Consider the following 19,061-nt stretch of genomic DNA (forward strand, 5'->3'; position numbering starts at 1 on the left):
ATGCAAGCTAAGGCAGGCAAAGAGGTGAAGTCTGTAGGAGGAAAAGTATGAAATGATCAAGACTAGGCTGGTGTGCTCATTTGCATGTACACAGTAGTGTACTCTGATGCTTCAGAGAAGCTCCCTGCAATTAAAAACTGTTTTGGCTGTTGAAGGCTTTGCCCAAAAATTAAAATTCAGTTTCAGCAATTCAGTGAAGAAGGATTCATATTTATATTCACAAATACACATACAGAAACACAGATTTTTAAAATAGGGACCACATCTTAACGCCTCACAAGTTTTCTGCTCCTATTATTGATTATGTAAGACATTTCCCTTAATCTTAAATAACCAAATTCATTAGATCTCTCTGTTGTTTCCATTCTCACTGCAGAAGAGCAAGGGTTATTTACCTGAGATAATAGTGACACATAAAAATTCCTTACAAGTTTCTTTTCTTCAGTCAGGTAAATTTCACTGTGAAGAGCAGGGCTGATATTCTGTTCCTGTAGAGCAAGACATTTCAGGACACTAACACTGTCCATGTGATTCCACTTTGAGAACCCATGTGATGAAGGGATTGTCCAAATCCCTAAATCGTAGAATCATAGAATGGCTTGGCTCGGGAGTGACCTTAGAGATCGTCTGTTTCCAAACCCCCTGCCATGGGCAGGGACACCATCCACTTGACCAGTTTGCTCAGATGATAACTGCTAGAAACAGTATGTGAGTTGGTTTCTGTATGTCCACTTTTTTGCTCAATTACATGACACTGTTAAATAAAATAAATTTGAAAGATTAAATAATATTTGAATGCCAGCTCTAAGTTAATGGTGTAGGGACACAGCCTGACACGGATGCCAAAAACAAAAGCACTTGGAGGATTAAAATATACAAGCTTGGTATGTACACATTCAGCAGAAAACCGAGAACAGCCTATCAGTTTTTTATCTCTTCTTCCTTCCTATCCTTGGCTGCAGTGCCTGCAGTTCTGCAAACAAGACTTTATTTTCACAGTGTTGTCTTGAAAAGTTGAAGCACTAAAGCCACACGTGTCCTCCTGTGAGTTATTGCAGTGCTTATATCCAGAGTGTGGGTGCAGCTTTTCGCTGCACTGAGGAAGCTGTGATACCTAAAAGCCCTTTGGTTTTACAGAGTTTGAACTTCCAGTCTTAATAATATTTAACTTTACTGTTGCAGCAATCTTGGTAGGAGCAATTCAGGACAATAGCTAATAGTTCAAAGGTGCAGAGCCTTGGGTAACTGTATTTAAGCAAAGCTTTCCATGTGAAACTCCAGTTAAATCACCACTTTCTCTCCTTACAGTTCTGTAAAATCTAAAACTCTTGGTGCCCCCCAGTGTCTTTACCAATTATTGCTACTTTTTGAGACTCGCCCTGAATAAAAGTACTTGCATCCCGACATAAATGCAAAATACTTTTAAGGTTTTGTTTTGTGACTTGCTGAATATTTTCTATTTCCCCCTGCTTTTATTTCTTTCAAATTCTTGACAAATCCTTTACTGCAAAAATTGGACATAAATACCTGCTATAAAATATACAGAATGGGTCCAGAGCTTTCTTGTACAAACTTCTCGTAGTAAGCCAAATCTTAAATGTTTGTTTTATTCAGTTCTTACCCAGATAAATTTTGATGAAACACAGCTGATTACATTCATCTGAACAGTTGTGAAATTCCCATCTCATCAAACATGATCTGTTTTGTGGGTTTGATTTCCAAGACGCAGTATATGCAGTGTGGAATTTTGCAGTCTTTTAACATGCTTGGTTAAAGCAATAGACTGTCAGGATAGGAGGAGACAGTGAAAGACCATTACCACACACATGCCTATTTCACATATGTTTTCCATGTGCTTATGCATGCAAGTATCTTATATGTATACAGATACTTCTGGTCGGTTTTTGTAGCTGTAAACTTATGCTCTTCATATTAGCAGAACATTGAAATGCCCTGGAAAGGACTGGGCATTTTATTGGTCTCATTCCTGGCTCAAAGAGCTTTGAGGCTAATTTTAGAGGGAGATGATAAGTGAATGTAACAAACAGCAGAGAGGAAGTGGTAACAACAGGAAGATTGGCTGGTTGTGTAGGATACCAGTATGCCCAATGTGAAGGTTTTGAAGCAATATTTTGATTCAATATAAACTATGTTTTTCTATTTGAAGAAATAAAAAAACATCAGAAAGCTATGATTAAGATTGCAAAATGTGTTGTTTTTTTCTTTTTCTGTAATTTCTGTTTATGCTTATTCTTGTCCTTTTGGAAAAAGTTCCTGTGAGATGAAACATTCCACATTTAACCCTGGCCCAAAGTGAAATATTTCATTTTGGTTTGATATCTGTCCTTGAACTTGCAAAACGCCAAAGTGTAAAAGCAAGAAACAACATGGGCTTAGTTGTTTATTTTTATAAGATTTTTTGCAATAATAAATATATCAAAACTAAAGAACCTTTAAAAATGTTCTTTAGACGTTTCAGATAACTTTTGATGTAGACAGGCTATTGCATGAAGACAAACTCTAATTCTAATAGCTGGTTGCTGTTGCTGGCTTACCTTTTTTTTTTTTTTTTAGGGTAGTGAGCATGAAGCTGATGTTATAGCCAGTGAGAGGGGAACTGGATAGGTACTGCAGGTACCTTTTTTCCCAAGTAGTTTTGAATTCATTGTCTGTTTGGAAAAAAGCAAAGCCAAACATAATATGAGCACTCAAGTATCACTGACTGGTGTTTAGAATTCCCAGCTGGTTGTTACCATCCCTGTTGGTATTTTTCCTATTTATTTGATTTTGGAAGAGCACTGGTTTCCTATGCTTCAAAATACTTCCTTCTGGCTCGGTGCCCAGTGTCATTGTTTTATCCCCAGTAACTTATCAACAAGTTTGCTGAGATTTACTATTCGTTTTCTTGATTATACTGCCATCACCCTTCTTTTCAACTGAAGCTGAGTACCCAGGTCAGAATAGTGAGCAAGTTCTCCTCTTCTTCACAGATATTCTCATATTAAGTTAACTATTCTAAAAAGAGTCTCTTTCCAGCTTAATTTGCACTGGAATTGTGACAATTTTCTCTCTCTGTATCTGTGCATTTCCCCTTTTCCCTCTAAAGTCTTTTGGACTCTAGCCATTACCAGCCCAAACTGACAGTGGTAGAAAACCTAAAGGAGAATTATTAAAATTATTTACTATTAATATGCTATCATATGAAATTGTGCTGAAATGTCTCATTAAGAAATAGGCTAGTACTGCCTAAGATAAATTGAGCTACTAATACAGTAATGGCTCAGTATGGCTCATCTGAACATAAACAGATGGTGACACGTGAATATTATCACATATCAGAAGAAGGAACAGAGAAAAGGAGTGGAAAATACTTTAGCAAACCTTTTCTCTTGATGAATCAAATTTATACAACATAGATATCTTCTTTCTCTTCTCAGCACGTCAGGCTGTCACATCAATTTGAACACTTAGTCCTTCAGGATGAAAGATTTGAGATCTGTGCTGAGGTTGTCTTGGGACTAGTCTGTTTTCGGCTGAAGGTAAGACCTCCCATTTCTTCTGTCATGTTTTATAGCAACACAATAACCTGCAATTGAATAAAGTCTTTGTAATTCATATACCTGATTATTTTTTAAGGAAAGGGAGTTCATGCAGAACAAAGCAGATTAAAGAAAGAAGCTTAAGACAATTTTGTTAAAACTTAATCAAAAGCTTAAGAGAAACTCAAGCATATTAGGACATGGAAATATATAGCCAAGGCAAACAAATGTTGTAACCAGTCATACAAAATGACTGTTATATTCTATGATGAGATTTGATAAAGATGATTGTTTTAGTATATTTCCCTAGACATCTGTATATGATGTGTGTGTGTCTATGACATGTTTCTTGTCAAGTTAATTTATTATGAGTGTATATTGAATATTCAATTTTATATTTATAATGACTATCATAGATGAAAATTGGAGTGCTAAACACTTTTTTTTTTTTTTTAAGAATAGTTTTTCATCAACAGAACTCTATAGTCAGACATGGAAAATTTAAGCAAAATATGTATAAGAACAGGTTACATGGGAGGCCAGCTTCCCAACTGCCCTTGGTCCTGGTCTGCTTTTTATTGCTGAACATGATCCTTTTGCCCCGCTTGGCCTTTTATACCCCAAAATCTCTCAAAGTACCAAGTTCATTGATGTGGAGACCTTGCCTGACAGAAACTAGAAAACTCACTCTGCATTCAAACCATAAAAGCTGCAGTAACTAGGAGGGCTCATTGTTTAACCAGACACTAAAAGGGGATCAGTGTCTTATTTTAAGTAATGAACTCATTTTATAGAGAAACTTGCAACTAAAGCCTTTGTAAAGGACTGGATGGAGACACTGAATCTGACCACCAAGCAACAATAACAACAGCACTAGTGTTTTCTAGTTCACATGATACCTAAATTAGCTTTTAGCTTTTCTGAAGGCTTGCAAGCACAACTTGGCTCCTTCTGGGTAGTGTGGTATTACAATTTGTCAAAAAATTCTTTCACCAGTCATTCAGTTGCCTCAGTTACCTGGGTTTGATGCAACTGGCTGAAGAAGCTAACAAATCTTTAATGATGAAGTAATAGTGAATTCATCTGCAACTGGAAAATGGTTTGCTTTGAATTTATATTTATATTCTTCAAAATAAAAGAAAAAAAGGAACTGTCCCTAAAGGATCAGACAGACTACAGAATGTGGAGTTTTTTCAGTAAGTGGACACATGAATATAATCTCTTTCCTAATAAGAACTTTTAAAAGATTTTGAGGAATTAGTTCTGTGGCTTTTATTGCTCAATAACAAGATGCTGGTTGCAGTCTGCTCTCTCACAGGGAACAAGCAAACACTAGTTTTCCAGATCCAGAGACAGCTGTTAGTCAGTGCTCTACATTTACTTTAAAGGAACAGTCCTGGTGAAATAGAGCATAGCAACACAGGAATTGTCACTTTTGATCAGACCAGTAGTTCATCTACATCTGTTCTTCTGTCCCTGATGACCCAGAGGAAGAAATAACATCTACAGGGAAAGACAATTTTACAATAGGAGGTAAATACTGAATGCCTAGCTAAGAAAATTTTGAAAAAATGGTAGAATAAAGGCCTGATTCTACTGAAAACCAGTGTTGAAAGAGCAGTGTTACCAGTTGCTTGCCTAACTGGTCAAGAAAAAAAAAACGAACACCAAAAAACAACTAACAAGCTTTTAAATAAAGATATTTTTATGGCTATTTTTGTAGCTTTATTTCTTTTTTATATCACTCCTTCAAAAATCTTCCTGTGATTTTTATAATTCTTATTATAATGCATTTTAGAGGCATTTAGAATATTTGTAACTTTTATGTAATTGCAGTAGGACTATGGGTCAGGAGACTTGAACTATATAATACTGCACAGCTGTAAAACTATGAGATATTTTTTCTTCCTTCCTTTGTTCTTGAGTAACCTTTTTTAATATATTTTTGCCTAGCTGTAACTTTTAATTTTTTGCCTTTCACACTGTTGAGCAAATGGACTGATTACCTATGACTTTCATATTATAATTATTTCATCAAATGTATCATGCCAAAGGGTTAGTTTTTGGCCTCCTTGTCATGACTGCAGACAAATATAAGTCAAGCTAGTAATTTCTCCAAGGGAGTGAGAATGCTGTCTTATTGAAGCTCACAGGCTCAATCAGAGCTGGCTTCTCAAAGCTCTGGGAGAGGATTAGTCACTACTAACTTCAATTTGACGTGACACCTGAGTGTCACAGCAGCCCTAAGGTGGAGCTGTGAGAGTAGAACAGAAGAAAGATACATGAATCTTTCTCCTCCCTCCCCTCACCCCTGCCAACTTAACATCGTATAACTGCTTGTATTGCCTAAAAGCCAGTGCTGTGCATTTCATACTAAAGTCAAGGACTGTCATTTCAATAATGTATTACCTTTGATAAGAAAGCAGGACACCGTTGTCAACAGTGACTGACCCGTAATAGGTGGGGACTTGCAAAACACCAAAGTTGTTCTATTTTCTTAGTTAGGAGCATTACAGTTGCATAAATATCTCCTACAAGAGTAAGGCTAAGCCAGGAATTTCAGGATGTCATGCAAAATTCCAAAGAACTTGTGGTAAGTCAGAACAAGGTTTTGACTTTGGTCCAGCTCTATATCTTAATATGATCCAAACCCATGAAAATTATACATTTATCCTTATTGCCAATGGGAAACTGTCTGCCTTATGCTTTGGTTTTATATGGAAAAGGCTAAGCAGGAAAGTCACAACTGCCCAGATTTGAGAGAAGGTGTTTTCTGATATGGATGTTTTTAAGAAGACCTATGCTGCTACCGTAACAACAGTGCTGCCGAACAGATGGATTGGTCCATTTGTGACTCTTTTACCTCAGTGTTCAGTAAAGGAACACTGCAGAAAAAGTGCAGATGTTCCCAGAGTCTCTTGAAATTCCGTTACCTCGAGTGTAATAGAAAGTGTAAAGGTTGTGCAACAGCTAAGATACTTTCCCAAAGAATAAAATTATAGCACTCCAGATCAACCTGGTATGTCCTAAACTATTATGGCAAACTGTCCAGCAAAGCTGGAGCCATCTCTCAGTCTGCTGATAAAAAAGGTAGACAGATGGGTTCCCTTAATTTGGCTAATAAAGACTGTCAAAGACATGCAGCTAGCACTTTAGCCTGTGACATTAAATCTGACAAAAATCCCAAGATTTTAGGGATATCTTCATTCATTCTTTTCATTTAAAGTGATTTACTACTGTTTTTGAAAATCTGAGGACAGATACCTTTTGTGTTTTTTTCAAATGCTGATGGACATGATCTAGGAAAACCATTGATTCAACATTAGCTGAACCTGCAAAAGAACCAGTACTCCTCACCTTCACTATTTGTGCTTGAGGAAAATTAAGTACATTAGGAGGAGATGAAATTCAATACTGCATGCATGTAGTCTCTCTGACCTTCTGCAAGACATTTAACATTTATATCTTTGTTTCTCAGAATGCAGAAGACTGTTTACTTCCAGTGGGTGGGTCAGTTTACCACATTTCTAAATTCCTTCACACAAAAAAGCCACTCTGTAGGATTCTGTGGTGGACACTCCCTATAGAATCTGAGGCAAATGCTTTTTTAGGGCTTCCACTGATAGTACGAAATGTACTTATGCCAGGGACACATTATCTTAGCAATTTCTTAATTAAGGGTAAGATTTCCATATTCATATTCAAAAGACTCTCACAGCAGCGATGCTTAAGTGAAGACTGACAGGTTTGTTTTATGAAAGTTAGCATAGCTCATTGCAAAACTTCCTCCCATGTTTGTTTGATTAGATCCAAGAGTGTAATGACATGGATACAATAATGAATGCTTTTACATAGCCCATGACCTTAGGTCACAAAAAAGCACTCAGCTATAACAAATACCCCAGTGTGAACACTGCTTCTAAACCCAAGGTAATCCATAAATCCCTTTGTAACTCAAAAGTTATCTCTTATACTGTCATCTTTTTGTAATGCTTTGATAGCAAAGCACTGCGAGATGAAAAATGGCTTCTTGTTACTAGTGGTATTTGGGCTTGGCTGTTTGGCAGAATTTACGTATTCCAGACTTGCTTCTGAAATTCATCACAATATCCATTGAATTACAATGATTTCAGGGCTCAAATAAACTAAACGAGGCACTTCTTAAAAGCATTAACGAGGCCAAGAAGATTCATCTGGTCCCATGCCACCTGCGAGAGAAGTTTGTGCTACGTTTTGCTATTTGTTCCCGCACAGTGGAATCCACCCACATCAAGTTTGCCTGGCAGCACATCTCACAGCTGGCAACCGACCTCCTGAAAACATGGGAGCAAAACCACCACCAGCAGTAACAGCAGTGAAGTACAAGTGGAGATGAGGCAATTAACTGGCTTTCTCTGTGTTGCCAAGTTTTATTTTAGGGGCAGGTGGGAAAGTAAAATTATGAAGGAAAAAGATACAAAACCTGTTGTTATATAGCCCAGCTGCAGTAGCAAAATCCTTGCCAGCAAGTTGTGTTGTAACCTTAGTCATTCACTGTAGTTTCATCTTGCCTGTTTCCAGGATGCACATAGCCAAGGAGACTCGAGCTGTCATTTCTTACCAGTTTGTAACCAAGAGCATTTATTCAACCAGGCAATGGAAACGGAAGGGTTAGTGCTCCCTCTGTTGTCCCCACTCTCCTCTAGCACACCCATTCCTTCCTTCACAGATGAAACTGAGAGGTGTTATAACCAATGAATTTAACATTGCTATGGCTTTAGAAGAAATCCAACTTGGGGAAGTTCAGTAACCTGTTTGTCTCTTATCTAAATAGCCACACACAAATGTCATTGTTAGAATTTGGGGCACTGTCATGTCATGACATGCTGCAGTAATTTTGTAAATGAGCAAAGGACAAAGGACTTCCAAGACTTCCTTCACTGCATAGCCACATTGGGGGAGTGACCACTAACTGAACACTACCCATCCTTCCGGCAGGTTCTCTACTTTCCCCTAAAGGGTTAGCTTTTAAAACAGCCATTTTATCAAATATCAGCAAAGAGGTTATGCTGGCTTTTGGTTTCCACTTTGATCATTCATAATGAAGCCTCTGAACTCTCCTCCTGAAGAGTTTTGTCAAAAGCCATGTGCTACCTGGCATTCTATATTTATAACCAAGTTACTGTAAGCAGTGATTACTTGAAAATAAACTGTAAGATATGTTCTGTGAAATTAAGTTATTATTTATTTTTATGGCTACCATTCTGCTTACTTCATTGTGTAATAAATCTTTGAGAAAATGAGCTTAGAAATCTGATGGCAAAAAAAATGTTACTTTTCGTTTCTCAAATTAGCTAACAAAGGACAATAGAAATTAAGAGAACTGACACCCGAAATATGCAGTGGTTCCCCCTTCAGTGGTTTTCTTCCATTAACAATGATGTGTGGAATACGAAAATATTGGAAAACAACTGTTCACAGAAAAAGTTGTGTACTTGACACAAACCATTTATATGTCATCCTGTTGAAGGCAGGTACAGTAAAGAGCTAAAATGAAAGTCAGAAGTGAAATGAAAGTCAAAGCAATATTTGACTTTAAGAAATACTTTTACTGTTTTTTAAAACATAAATTCCAGACAAGTATTTCTATACAAATAAGAACAACCTAATTAGCTACTCCAAGAAAAATAATATGTAGGATTAATTTCTACATCTGCATTTTAACCTTCCTTTTACTGCTCATATTACTTCTAAAGCATCTTGAACAACTTACACAATTATTCAGTTTTCTTCCTCCATGCCTTGTGTATACACTTCCTACGGCTGGGAAGTCGCAAGTAGACCATGAAACATGGAATGGGACAGTTAATTTGGCACACAGTCTGCTCCTACTCACTGTCTTTCCAGAAGGGATTAACGAATTTGAATATGGACTGTGTGGATTTTTCTGTTGATTCTTAATCTCTCACTTCTGAGGTGCAAACTAGGAAGGACTACTATTTCTTTAAGAAATCGATTTCCCAGGGAACAGATGAAGAAGGGGATGACAAATCAATCTGGCAAAACCCTGTAATATTTGAGGAGATGACTGACCCATTTCACAAGACACTACTCTCATCTACAGTATCAGAAATTTTGATAGCATCATTCTCTTTAGCAGAACCAATATGAAATTAAGCTTTTCTGTAGTAAATGCAATAGATTGGCAAACTGAAGAGAGCAGAAAATGCTGGCAGTTGTTTCCTTTCTCCGTTAGTCTTTTTTAAAACAACATTCCTTCATTCTCATGACCTGGAAAACAATGTTCATCCATAGCACATACGGTCCACACTGATACAATTTTACAACTTTTACATTATGAAAACTCTAGAATCTTGGAGCCAGAGAGGAATTACACCTTGTCTATGAGACAGACCGGTATCTTGCATGTCAAATGTATAACCAGGTCCATCCAGGGATAAAAGAAAAAAAAAAAAAAAGATCAGATTTGGATCAAAGCTATCATAGAGTAAATCCAGGATAATTCCACTGAAATGAAATGGAATTGCTTTGGTCTTAGCCAACTATAATTGAGATTAAAATCTGACTATTAAGTATTGGAAAAGAAAGGCATAAGGTAAGACAACACTAAACATAAGAAGATTTTTGTGGAAGTCCTCTCCATGGAAACCAGAGCAGAGGTGGGTGATGCACACCTGTGTGAACCTCAAACTGCTGTAAAACTGCGATGCAGGCAGGATGCGCATCCAAACTCGGGAGAAGTGAAATGTTCCCAACAGACCAGAAATTAGATATAAATCCCTCCCTTCTGAAATTCTGGGATGATTTGAATATGTAACTAGTGAAGGCCTTCAAAGCATTCAGTCTCTAATACCCTCTTTTTCCCATGGGATAATTCCTTTGTAAACTATTAATGTTAGGTCATCTGAAAAGGAAATCTGGGCTATGTAGTCAACTCAAGAACAAGTGCTGAAAAGAACATTTTGAAAGAAGAATATAACTGCAGTTTCTGTTCTGTAACTTTGCAACATATCTGTAAGTGAGAAACACTGTATTTACGAATAGTATGTTAACCTGCATTTATTGTGCCTTTTGTGCAAAAGCTAATACAGTCTGTGCCGATTAATACTGTTTGATATTAAAAATAATTACAAAATCTCAAAATTGTACTTTAGTAGAATACCCACATCTCAAGGACAACTGTGGCTATTAGAGGAGGAGGAAAAAAGCTAACTTTTCAGTAACCACAATTTATTTTTTTTAAAACTAGCAGAGTACTAGTACAGTATTTACATTCTTAATGACAGATTATATTTTATTACTGATGGTGAAATATTGAAAAGATATGTATTTATGAAAGTATTGGTAATATATTATACTCTGAACTGCATTATAAATATTAAATTTCTAATTTACTCTTGCCTTTACATATAAGATTCTGGTCACGGTTGTTGTTTTGTTGTTGCTATTGTTTCTTGTAAGGATAACATATGTGATGAGCAGTACTCACACTGCAGTTGCCTTACAGCAGCAGTCTAAACCTTGAGAGGTATAAACTTCAATTGCTCAAAGACAGAATGAGAAACAAAATTGAGAACCCTGATGACCTGGGTGGTTGGTGGGGGCAGATTAAATAACCATCAATAGATAATATCTACATAGCATATGTAGAGTTTGTGTGACTTAAATGGAGAAATAATCAGATGTTTAATGCTCTAATTGTAATTTGTGAGCTGTTGACTTCCTTTAAAATCTATGTCCAAACCGTGCTGGACAGACATGCAGTTTTTAATTGGCAACATTAATAAACAGAAACAAATCTATGATTTTGGTCTGTCTTTGTTCTTAACCAAACTTTTCCCATCTTATTCATGCCGGACATGCTGTAAGAGGTCCAACTTCTCCACTAATATCAAGTCAGTGCCCTGATTTTCACCATCAATCACTTTTTCTCAGTGTGTCCTTCAAACAAATTACATTGCAAATGGGAGTTCACAAACTTTCCTGAGGGAAGTTCCTCCTCAGCAACATGCATCTGAAAAATACATGGATATAACCAGGGCCGTGCCGATCCTTCTGTATAGCTCTGCGCAGTCCTGCAGCTGGATCTGACACTGGAGCCAGCTGCCCAGTTTTGGCTTTGGTTTGCAGCTCGGGAGCCATCAGGTACAACAGGGAAGGGGCCCATGCCATTAGTCCTGCCTGACTGCAGCCTATGTCCCCAGGGGCAGCTTGCAGCTGCAGGCTTCTTCACTGCCTGCCCCTGTGCAACCCAAGGGAAATGGGGGAAGCATGCCTTGGGAAAAATTTGATGGCAGCAGTATCACAAACTCCAAATGTTAGCTCAGCTGGGTCTGAGATGATAGCTCGCATACTAGCACAGACAGTGTAATATGCTGTCTGCATTAATGGTGTAACAAGCTTAATGTATGACAAAAACCTGACAGTTACTGCAAGAAATGTTTCCCATGGGAAATCAAATGTCCACCCACACACAAGTGTCTGTGTTAATACCAGAGGTGTAACTGCAGCTTAGTGTGGTAATTTGCATCTAGTTTGGTGTGCTAATTTGGATGTGGGTTGGTGTGATCCAGCTAGGGACTGCATGATCAGATTCAGCACATGGGATACATCCACCCAAGGCCACCACCTTTAGCCCTCCAAGGCATCCTGTCATTCGCCTTGTCCCTCTGCCACAAAGTACAGCTACTGCTGCTCAGACCTTCAGCAGAGCTGTTCTCCCAAAAATGCTGTCCAGCATTTTTCCAGGAGCGTTAGACAGCACCACTTTCTGACGCTGCCGTGGTGGCCCTGCAGCTGTGCCGCAGTGGCGGAAACGGAGCGGGTGGCTGTGGAGGCCAAGGGCTGTGTGCAAGAAGGGTGGAGTGCACGTTGCTGGCACCCAAGTCACCACGAGGGAGGCCGGGGCATTGTGTCTGGGCCTATCTTCCCTGGCACCCGCCTCCTGTGGATCTCATCCTGCAGAGTGGGGTTGCCAAGGACGGAGCCCAGGACCCCGCTGCCTGGCTGCCTCTTCTTACTGGGAGAGTAAGGAACAGCGGGTAATGGGTGTGTGGATGGTAGGTGGCCACCGTGCCATTTTGGCAGCCAGAGTCGAGTTTGGCACAGAAAGAGCCGCAGCAGTTCTGCTCCTTCAGTCACCGAGCTGTGCGTGAACGCAAGGGCCTCCTCCGCCTCGCAGGAGCAGCGCATCGCCGTGGGGCCACTTCCCGCTGCTGCTGAAAAAGGGCTGGACAGGCAATAAACATGACATTCTCCAGCCTCTCCCCTCTCGGCCGCTGTAACTTCCAGCCGAGGAACCAAGCCTTTAGGAGGAAAAGTTTTTCCGAGAGGCGTGGCAAAGGCTGGCAGGCCGCCAGAGCCGCCCTGGGCAAGCCACAGCAGCCGGATCACCGACCGGCACACGCCTGCCGAGGGGAGAGGGCCGGCCCGCCAGAGTACGATTTAGCGGGGCAGGCGCGGGAGCGCGCGCGAGGGACGCGGTGGGAGCGATGGGAATGAGCCGGGCGGGAGACGCGCGCGCACCGACCCACGCGCTGGGGGCGGGGCGGGCCCGGCCCCACCCCCAAGGCACGGACCCCGCGCCCATTGGAGAGCGCGCGCCTCCGGCGCAGCCAATGGAGAGCGCCCGCCTGCCCGCCCCGCCGCGTGCCTTCCCGCCCAGCGTCTCCGGCGAGCCCGATGACGTCACTAATCGAGCCCGCCCCTCCCCCCGCTAGCCCTCCCTCCCGCTCTCTGATTGGCTGCGCCCCTCGGAACCCTGTTACCCGATTGGCGGGCGGGGCGGGGGCGGGGCCGGGAGCGGCGCGGCGCGCGGAGGCGGCGGCGGCCGGTGGGTGCGGGGGTCGCGCGCGGCGCGGGCGGGAGCGGCGGGGTCTGCGGGAGCTGCGGGCCCGGCCGGGCATTGGGGAGCGGGGTCCCTTCGGCCTGGCGTGCGGGGCCAACGCCGCCGAGGAGCCCTCAAGGCTCCGGGCTCGGCTTCCCGGCGTGGTGAGGGGACCCGCCCGCAGCCGGACCCGCGAGGGCCCCTGGGCTGAGGGGCCCCGGGCTGAGGGGCCGTGGCTGCCGGCGGGGCCGCATCGCCCTGTGCGCACTGTGCTCAGCCGATCCCGGGCAGCTTCCCGCCGGGATTGCTTGGCCCGCGGGCAGTGAATGGGGAGTGTGCCCCTGTACTTCCCGGTGGTTCCCTGGCCTGCAGGCGGGCGTACCCCTGGTGCGTCTCTGTGTGCCATGAATTCATTCGTGTCAGTGCTTGGGTAAACCTCCTCCCAACTTCACAGGGATGTCCTTGTACTCTAGGAACAGTTCTGCCTGAACGTGCGTGCGTTTGGCTGTCCTGGTGGAGAAATAGTGAGGCTGTGAGGACAACTAACAGGGATTAGAATAGGGGGAGAGAATATGATACTAGGAGATACTTCAGAACCTAAGTGTCTAAGAGGAGGGTGTCAAGAGAATGGAGCCAGGCTCTTCTCGGTGGTGCCGAGCAATAGGACAAGAGGCAACTGATGCCCAGGAGGTTCCACCTGAACGTGAGGTGACCGAGCACTGGAACAGATTGCCCAGAGAGGCTGTGGAGTCTCCCTCACCGGAGATGTTCAGGAGCCGTGTGGATGCAGTCACAGCGCGCACAGCAGCGTGCTCTGGGATGACCCTGCTTGAGCAGGGAGGTTGGATCAGATAACCCACTGTGTGCCCTGGCAACCTGACCCATTCTGATTCTGTGAAAAAACAAACTGAAATTTTAAACTGGCTACCGCTATTCACTTCTTACAACCTTCCCTCGGTGCTGCGAAGGTGGTTGCTAAATCCTTAAGGGAGTGGTAGTGAGCTTGGTTTTATTTTCTGAATGATGGAAGTTACAGAAATATGTCATGGGAGCAAATGCATGCTATTAAACTTTTTCTGAACTTAGCTTTTATGTTGCATAAGATTTTTGATTCAACAGTTACAAAAAAGTTATGTGCACAGTGACTGCTGTTGAGTAGTTGTTTAGAGAAAAGAAGCCTTTCTCTTCCTGTTCACTCACCTGTCACTCAGCTACAGATGGATTATGATGTGAATTTACCCTGGATTTGGTAGGCAGAAGTTAGCCTTCTCATGGTGCAAAAGGTGGCAGTAATTTTTCAGGGAGAAAGTCTTATTTTTGTGGGAGTATTTTTGTTTGTTTTCATTAGATTTGCTTGTAAAGGCACCAGATTTGCAGGTAAAATGTATTTTAACTTTTCTAAACAGCTCTAAAAAGTTGGGCTGAAGTCTAAAAAAAAATTCAAAAGAGATACCTACTCATTATTTATTATGTGTGTAACCATATAATCATATGCACAATAGTCATATTGTGCTCTCTGTTGTCTAATCTGATGCAAGACTTTTAAAAAATAATTAGAGAGGACAGCCCCCACACCCTGTATTCCTTCTGTTCTGTCTTCCCAGTCTTGTATGAACATTGCACCTGTACCTTCATCTGCACTTGTACGTAGTCTGTAGCTGATTCAGAAGAAGATTATGAGTTGACTCATCATCTGTTGGAAGGGGTGCAGAATATATGGACTTACACTTTAATAGTTTTTGTTTTAAGTATTCCCTGTCTCTAACATGCTTGTACCTACTGAAGTTAATAAAAAAAAAAATCCTGTTAACTCACTGAAGTAAAAAGATAAAGATAAGGAGATCGAAATTACTGCATTGAGAGCTTTCTGCAAATCCTGTTGAGGCAGCAGTAAGTTTCTCTTAATTTTTCTTGTTCTGGTGTCTCCTCTGAAATGATAAATTCTTGATGTTACTTGCAATATCTCTGCACATGGTACTTTACAGAGGAAGAAGATACATCGTAAATGTGAGCAAATAATTTCAAATCTTAAAAAAATGCTCCTTCCGAGCCAAATGTCATCTTTACTACTTAAGTAAAAAATCATTAAATTTAAATTCGTCTTTTTAAAACTGAGAAACAAGCATTGCTTTAAACATGCAAGAGCTTTGTTTCTCTAAAGGGTAAAATGGGGACATTTTAGTGCACTCTAAATGAAATAGTTTTGAACATTTGCTGTGAATCTGTAAATATTTTCTTTATCTGAAAGTTTACTACATTCAGGCTTTACTACATTCTGCTTTTACCTCTCCTCAGAGACTTTGCATATAGTTTTATTTTTTAGCTTCATTGTTTCCTTTTTATTACCATCATTATAATAAACAGTCATTCTGACAGCAGTGTATAATCTGTCCTCCCCTGCACTGTGCCTCTTTTCTTTCTTTGAACAGAGTAGAAAAGAGAACCTCAGTGTAAATGCCTTTACACCACAAAGCTGGTTGCTTTTTGAAAATGGCAAAGTGTCCGGACTGTCTGAGTAGCTTGCAACATCTGCTGCGCTGTTTTTCTAATCGATATGATTCGATATGTGTTTCATGTGCATGTATTTAGGAAAGGGGGGAAGCAGCTGGTGCAAATGGCTGTGAAATGCTTTTTGTAACTGCAGGTATTTTCTGTTCCAGTGTCAGCGATGGAGGCCCCCGCGCCCAGCTCCGTGCACCTGAGCGACTGGCAGAGAAGTTACTTTGCTATTACCTCTGACACCTGCACACCTGCACAGAAGGCAGATGAGTACCGTGCCAAAATCCTGCGTATTCAGTATGCATGGGCAAACTCTGAGATCTCCCAGGCCTGTGCTGCCAACCTGTTCAAAAAGTACGCGGAGAAATACTCTGCAGTTATTGACTCTGGCAACACGGAGACCGGCTTGAATAACTATGCGGAAAACATTTTGACTTTGGCAAGGTGTCAGCAGAATGACAGTGACAAGTGGCAATCTGCCTTGACAACAGATAATGTATTTGAATTAAAGTGTGTGCAAGAGAGGATGCAGGCTGGCAAAATTTTCCAGAGCTCTCAGATGGCACCGACAGATGCCTGTGTACGAGCTGGTAAAGGGGTCAGTGCCTCTGCTGCTCCAGCTCCTTCTAAACTCTGTGTCTTTGGCAGTGCCGGAGAGACTGAGCTCTGTGCTGGCTCAGCAAAATGTGCAAATCAAGGACCAGATCTCCTGGAGCATCCCTCGTCTTCAAAGTCTCTTCAAAGCTGCGTGCCCCCTGTGACCAAGACTTCAGATACACTTCCTGCTGCTTCAGCATCCTTAAGCAAAAGGGTTCAACCGGTTTTCCAGGCAACTCCACTGTTTGGAAGTAAAGAAGCCACAAGTAGTAGTTCTCTGAAAATGTCAGGTAACTGTTGTGATGGGCAAAATTTGTCTCTTTTTAACCAGTCAGCTGCACCTGCATGGTCTGCGAGTTCTGGGAAAAGAAAAGCATTCTATGGTCTGGCTGATGAAGGCAGCACAGTTATTCCTAGCCCTGCTCCATGCCAGCCTCCCATTAGCACAGAAACTAGTAGTTTTTCAGGGCACAGAAACAGAAATGAAGAGAGCAGTGCTCCAGGTTTTAAAACTGCAAAAGAGCAGCTGTGGGTGGATCAGCAGAAGAAATCTCAAAACCAACCCCAGCGTGCACCAGTCTCATCATATGGAGGTGTAAAAAAATCCCTGGGTGCAGGCAGGTCTCGGGGCCCATTTGGCAAGTTCGTTCCTCCGGTCCCAAAGCAAGATGGAAGTGAAAATGGAGGAGCACAGTGTAAACCTCACACAAGAGGACCAGCAGATTCGTCGCTGCCTGTAGATGAACGGCTGAAAAACATAGAACCAAAAATGGTTGAGCTCATTATGCACGAGATCATGGACCACGGGCCCCCAGTCAACTGGGATGACATTGCTGGAGTTGAGTTTGCTAAAGCTACTATAAAGGAAATAGTGGTGTGGCCCATGCTGAGGCCAGACATCTTCACTGGGTTGCGTGGTCCTCCTAAAGGAATTCTGCTCTTTGGCCCCCCTGGGACTGGCAAGACTCTCATAGGCAAGTGCATTGCATGCCAGTCTGGAGCAACTTTTTTTAGCATTAGTGCCTCTTCTCTGACTTCCAAATGGGTGGGTGAGGGGGAAAAGATGGTCCGTGCGCTGTTTGCTGTGGCACGATGTCAACAGCCGGCGGTGATTTTCATCGATGAAATTGATTCTCTTCTGTCTCAGCGTGGGGAAGGGGAGCACGAGTCGTCAAGAAGAATAAAAACTGAATTTCTGGTCCAGTTAGACGGAGCAACAACCTCCTCTGAAGATCGTATTCTAGTGGTTGGGGCAACAAATCGACCCCAGGAGATCGATGAAGCTGCCCGAAGGAGACTGGTGAAGAGACTGTACATCCCCCTTCCGGAGGCCTCCGCCAGGAAGCAGATTGTTACCCGTCTCATGTCCAAGGAGCACTGCTCCCTAAACGAAGAGGAAATTGAACTCATAGTCGAGAAGTCCGATGGGTTTTCTGGGGCAGACATGACACAGCTCTGCCGGGAAGCTTCTCTGGGCCCCATCCGCAGTCTGCAGTCCATGGACATTGCGACCATCCTTCCGGAGCAAGTACGGCCCATCGCCTTCCTGGACTTTGAGAGTGCCTTCAGGACCGTGCGGCCCAGCGTCTCCTCCAAGGACCTGGAGCTCTATGAAACCTGGAACCAGACATTTGGCTGTGGTAGATGAACTGCAATCCTAACTGTTACACAGGAACATTCCTTTAACACTGCCATGTATTAAACATGTGGTAATTTAGAGTTGTCTGCACTTCTTTTTGTTTCTGTCTGGGAATTAAACCTTCTTACATTATGCAGGCAGACGTCTAGGCTCTGGCCTGAGGTTTTGCCAGCTGAAAAGACCATGAGGAACATCAGAAACTGGTCACAAGATGAAAAATTGCTGAACACCAGTAACAGTGAGAAGCTGACAAAATTTACAGATAGGTACTGTGAAAGATGGATGAATTTCACTGATGTTCAAGGGAAAGATGGTCAAACCTCAAATATAATTGAAGGGAGTACTGGGGGCAATCTTACAAAGCCCACTGTGCTGTATTAGAAGGGAATCCAAGTAATACCAGAAATAACAGTTTTGGGTAGGGATATAACAAAACTGGGGAAAAGAAGTCAGAAATGCATTGTTTGGGAGGAGACAGGAGCAGAGGGAGAAAGGGCCAAGGTGGATGCAGAGTTGCATGGAAAAATAGAAGGGGGAATAAAAGGGGAAAGTCTCTTGAGCAGTGCTGTTGTCGGCCTTGCATCACTGCAGTCTGTGCCAGCTCCTTATTAAAAACTTTCTCTGCCTGACCTTGCTTTCTGTGCTGCATCAGCATGTGTAGATGTGTTTTATTGGGAGGTCTGGACACCTGCAACTGGAGAAGAGGCCATGGATTGTAGAGGCTCTAGGACCCGGGGCCAGCCCAGTATGTGTATGACCAGGTGCTGCAGGGATCCCCGTGTGTGTGTGCAAACTTCACTAACAAAACTCACTGTCAAACTTTAGGCTGAACTAACTGGCAAGTAGGATGAAACCAGCATCTGGAAAGAGCCCAGGTATGAGCCAGTGGCAGGGCAAGGGGGCTCAGGATCTGGGGATGGCTATTTGATCAATTTAAATTCTGAAGGCTCAGTGAGTGTGG

At 42.2% G+C, this 19,061-nt stretch overlaps 2 protein-coding genes across 2 annotated transcripts in view; both read left to right on the top strand.

Moving 5' to 3' along the window:
* The window catches only part of DDC (dopa decarboxylase), a 70,374-nt gene extending 59,040 nt beyond the window's left edge, over nucleotides 1-11,334 (top strand). The window contains exons 13-14 of the mRNA XM_050322378.1: nucleotides 3,438-3,539; nucleotides 7,673-11,334. Coding sequence (XP_050178335.1) covers nucleotides 3,438-3,539; nucleotides 7,673-7,888 — 318 coding nt within the window. The 3' untranslated portion in view covers nucleotides 7,889-11,334. The remainder of the gene's footprint in view (nucleotides 1-3,437; nucleotides 3,540-7,672) is intronic.
* A 4,596-nt stretch (nucleotides 11,335-15,930) lies between these two features.
* Nucleotides 15,931-18,729, top strand: FIGNL1 (fidgetin like 1). The gene has a single exon (XM_050324881.1). The coding sequence runs from the start codon at nucleotides 16,034-16,036 to the stop codon at nucleotides 18,107-18,109; it is 2,076 nt and encodes a 691-aa protein (XP_050180838.1). The 5' UTR covers nucleotides 15,931-16,033; the 3' UTR covers nucleotides 18,110-18,729.
* The last annotated feature ends 332 nt before the right edge of the window (nucleotides 18,730-19,061 follow it).

The sequence above is a fragment of the Myiozetetes cayanensis genome, unplaced genomic scaffold (assembly GCF_022539395.1).
Source record: "Myiozetetes cayanensis isolate MyiCay16 unplaced genomic scaffold, myiCay2020 scf1, whole genome shotgun sequence".
In the NCBI taxonomy this organism is placed as follows: domain Eukaryota; kingdom Metazoa; phylum Chordata; class Aves; order Passeriformes; family Tyrannidae; genus Myiozetetes; species Myiozetetes cayanensis.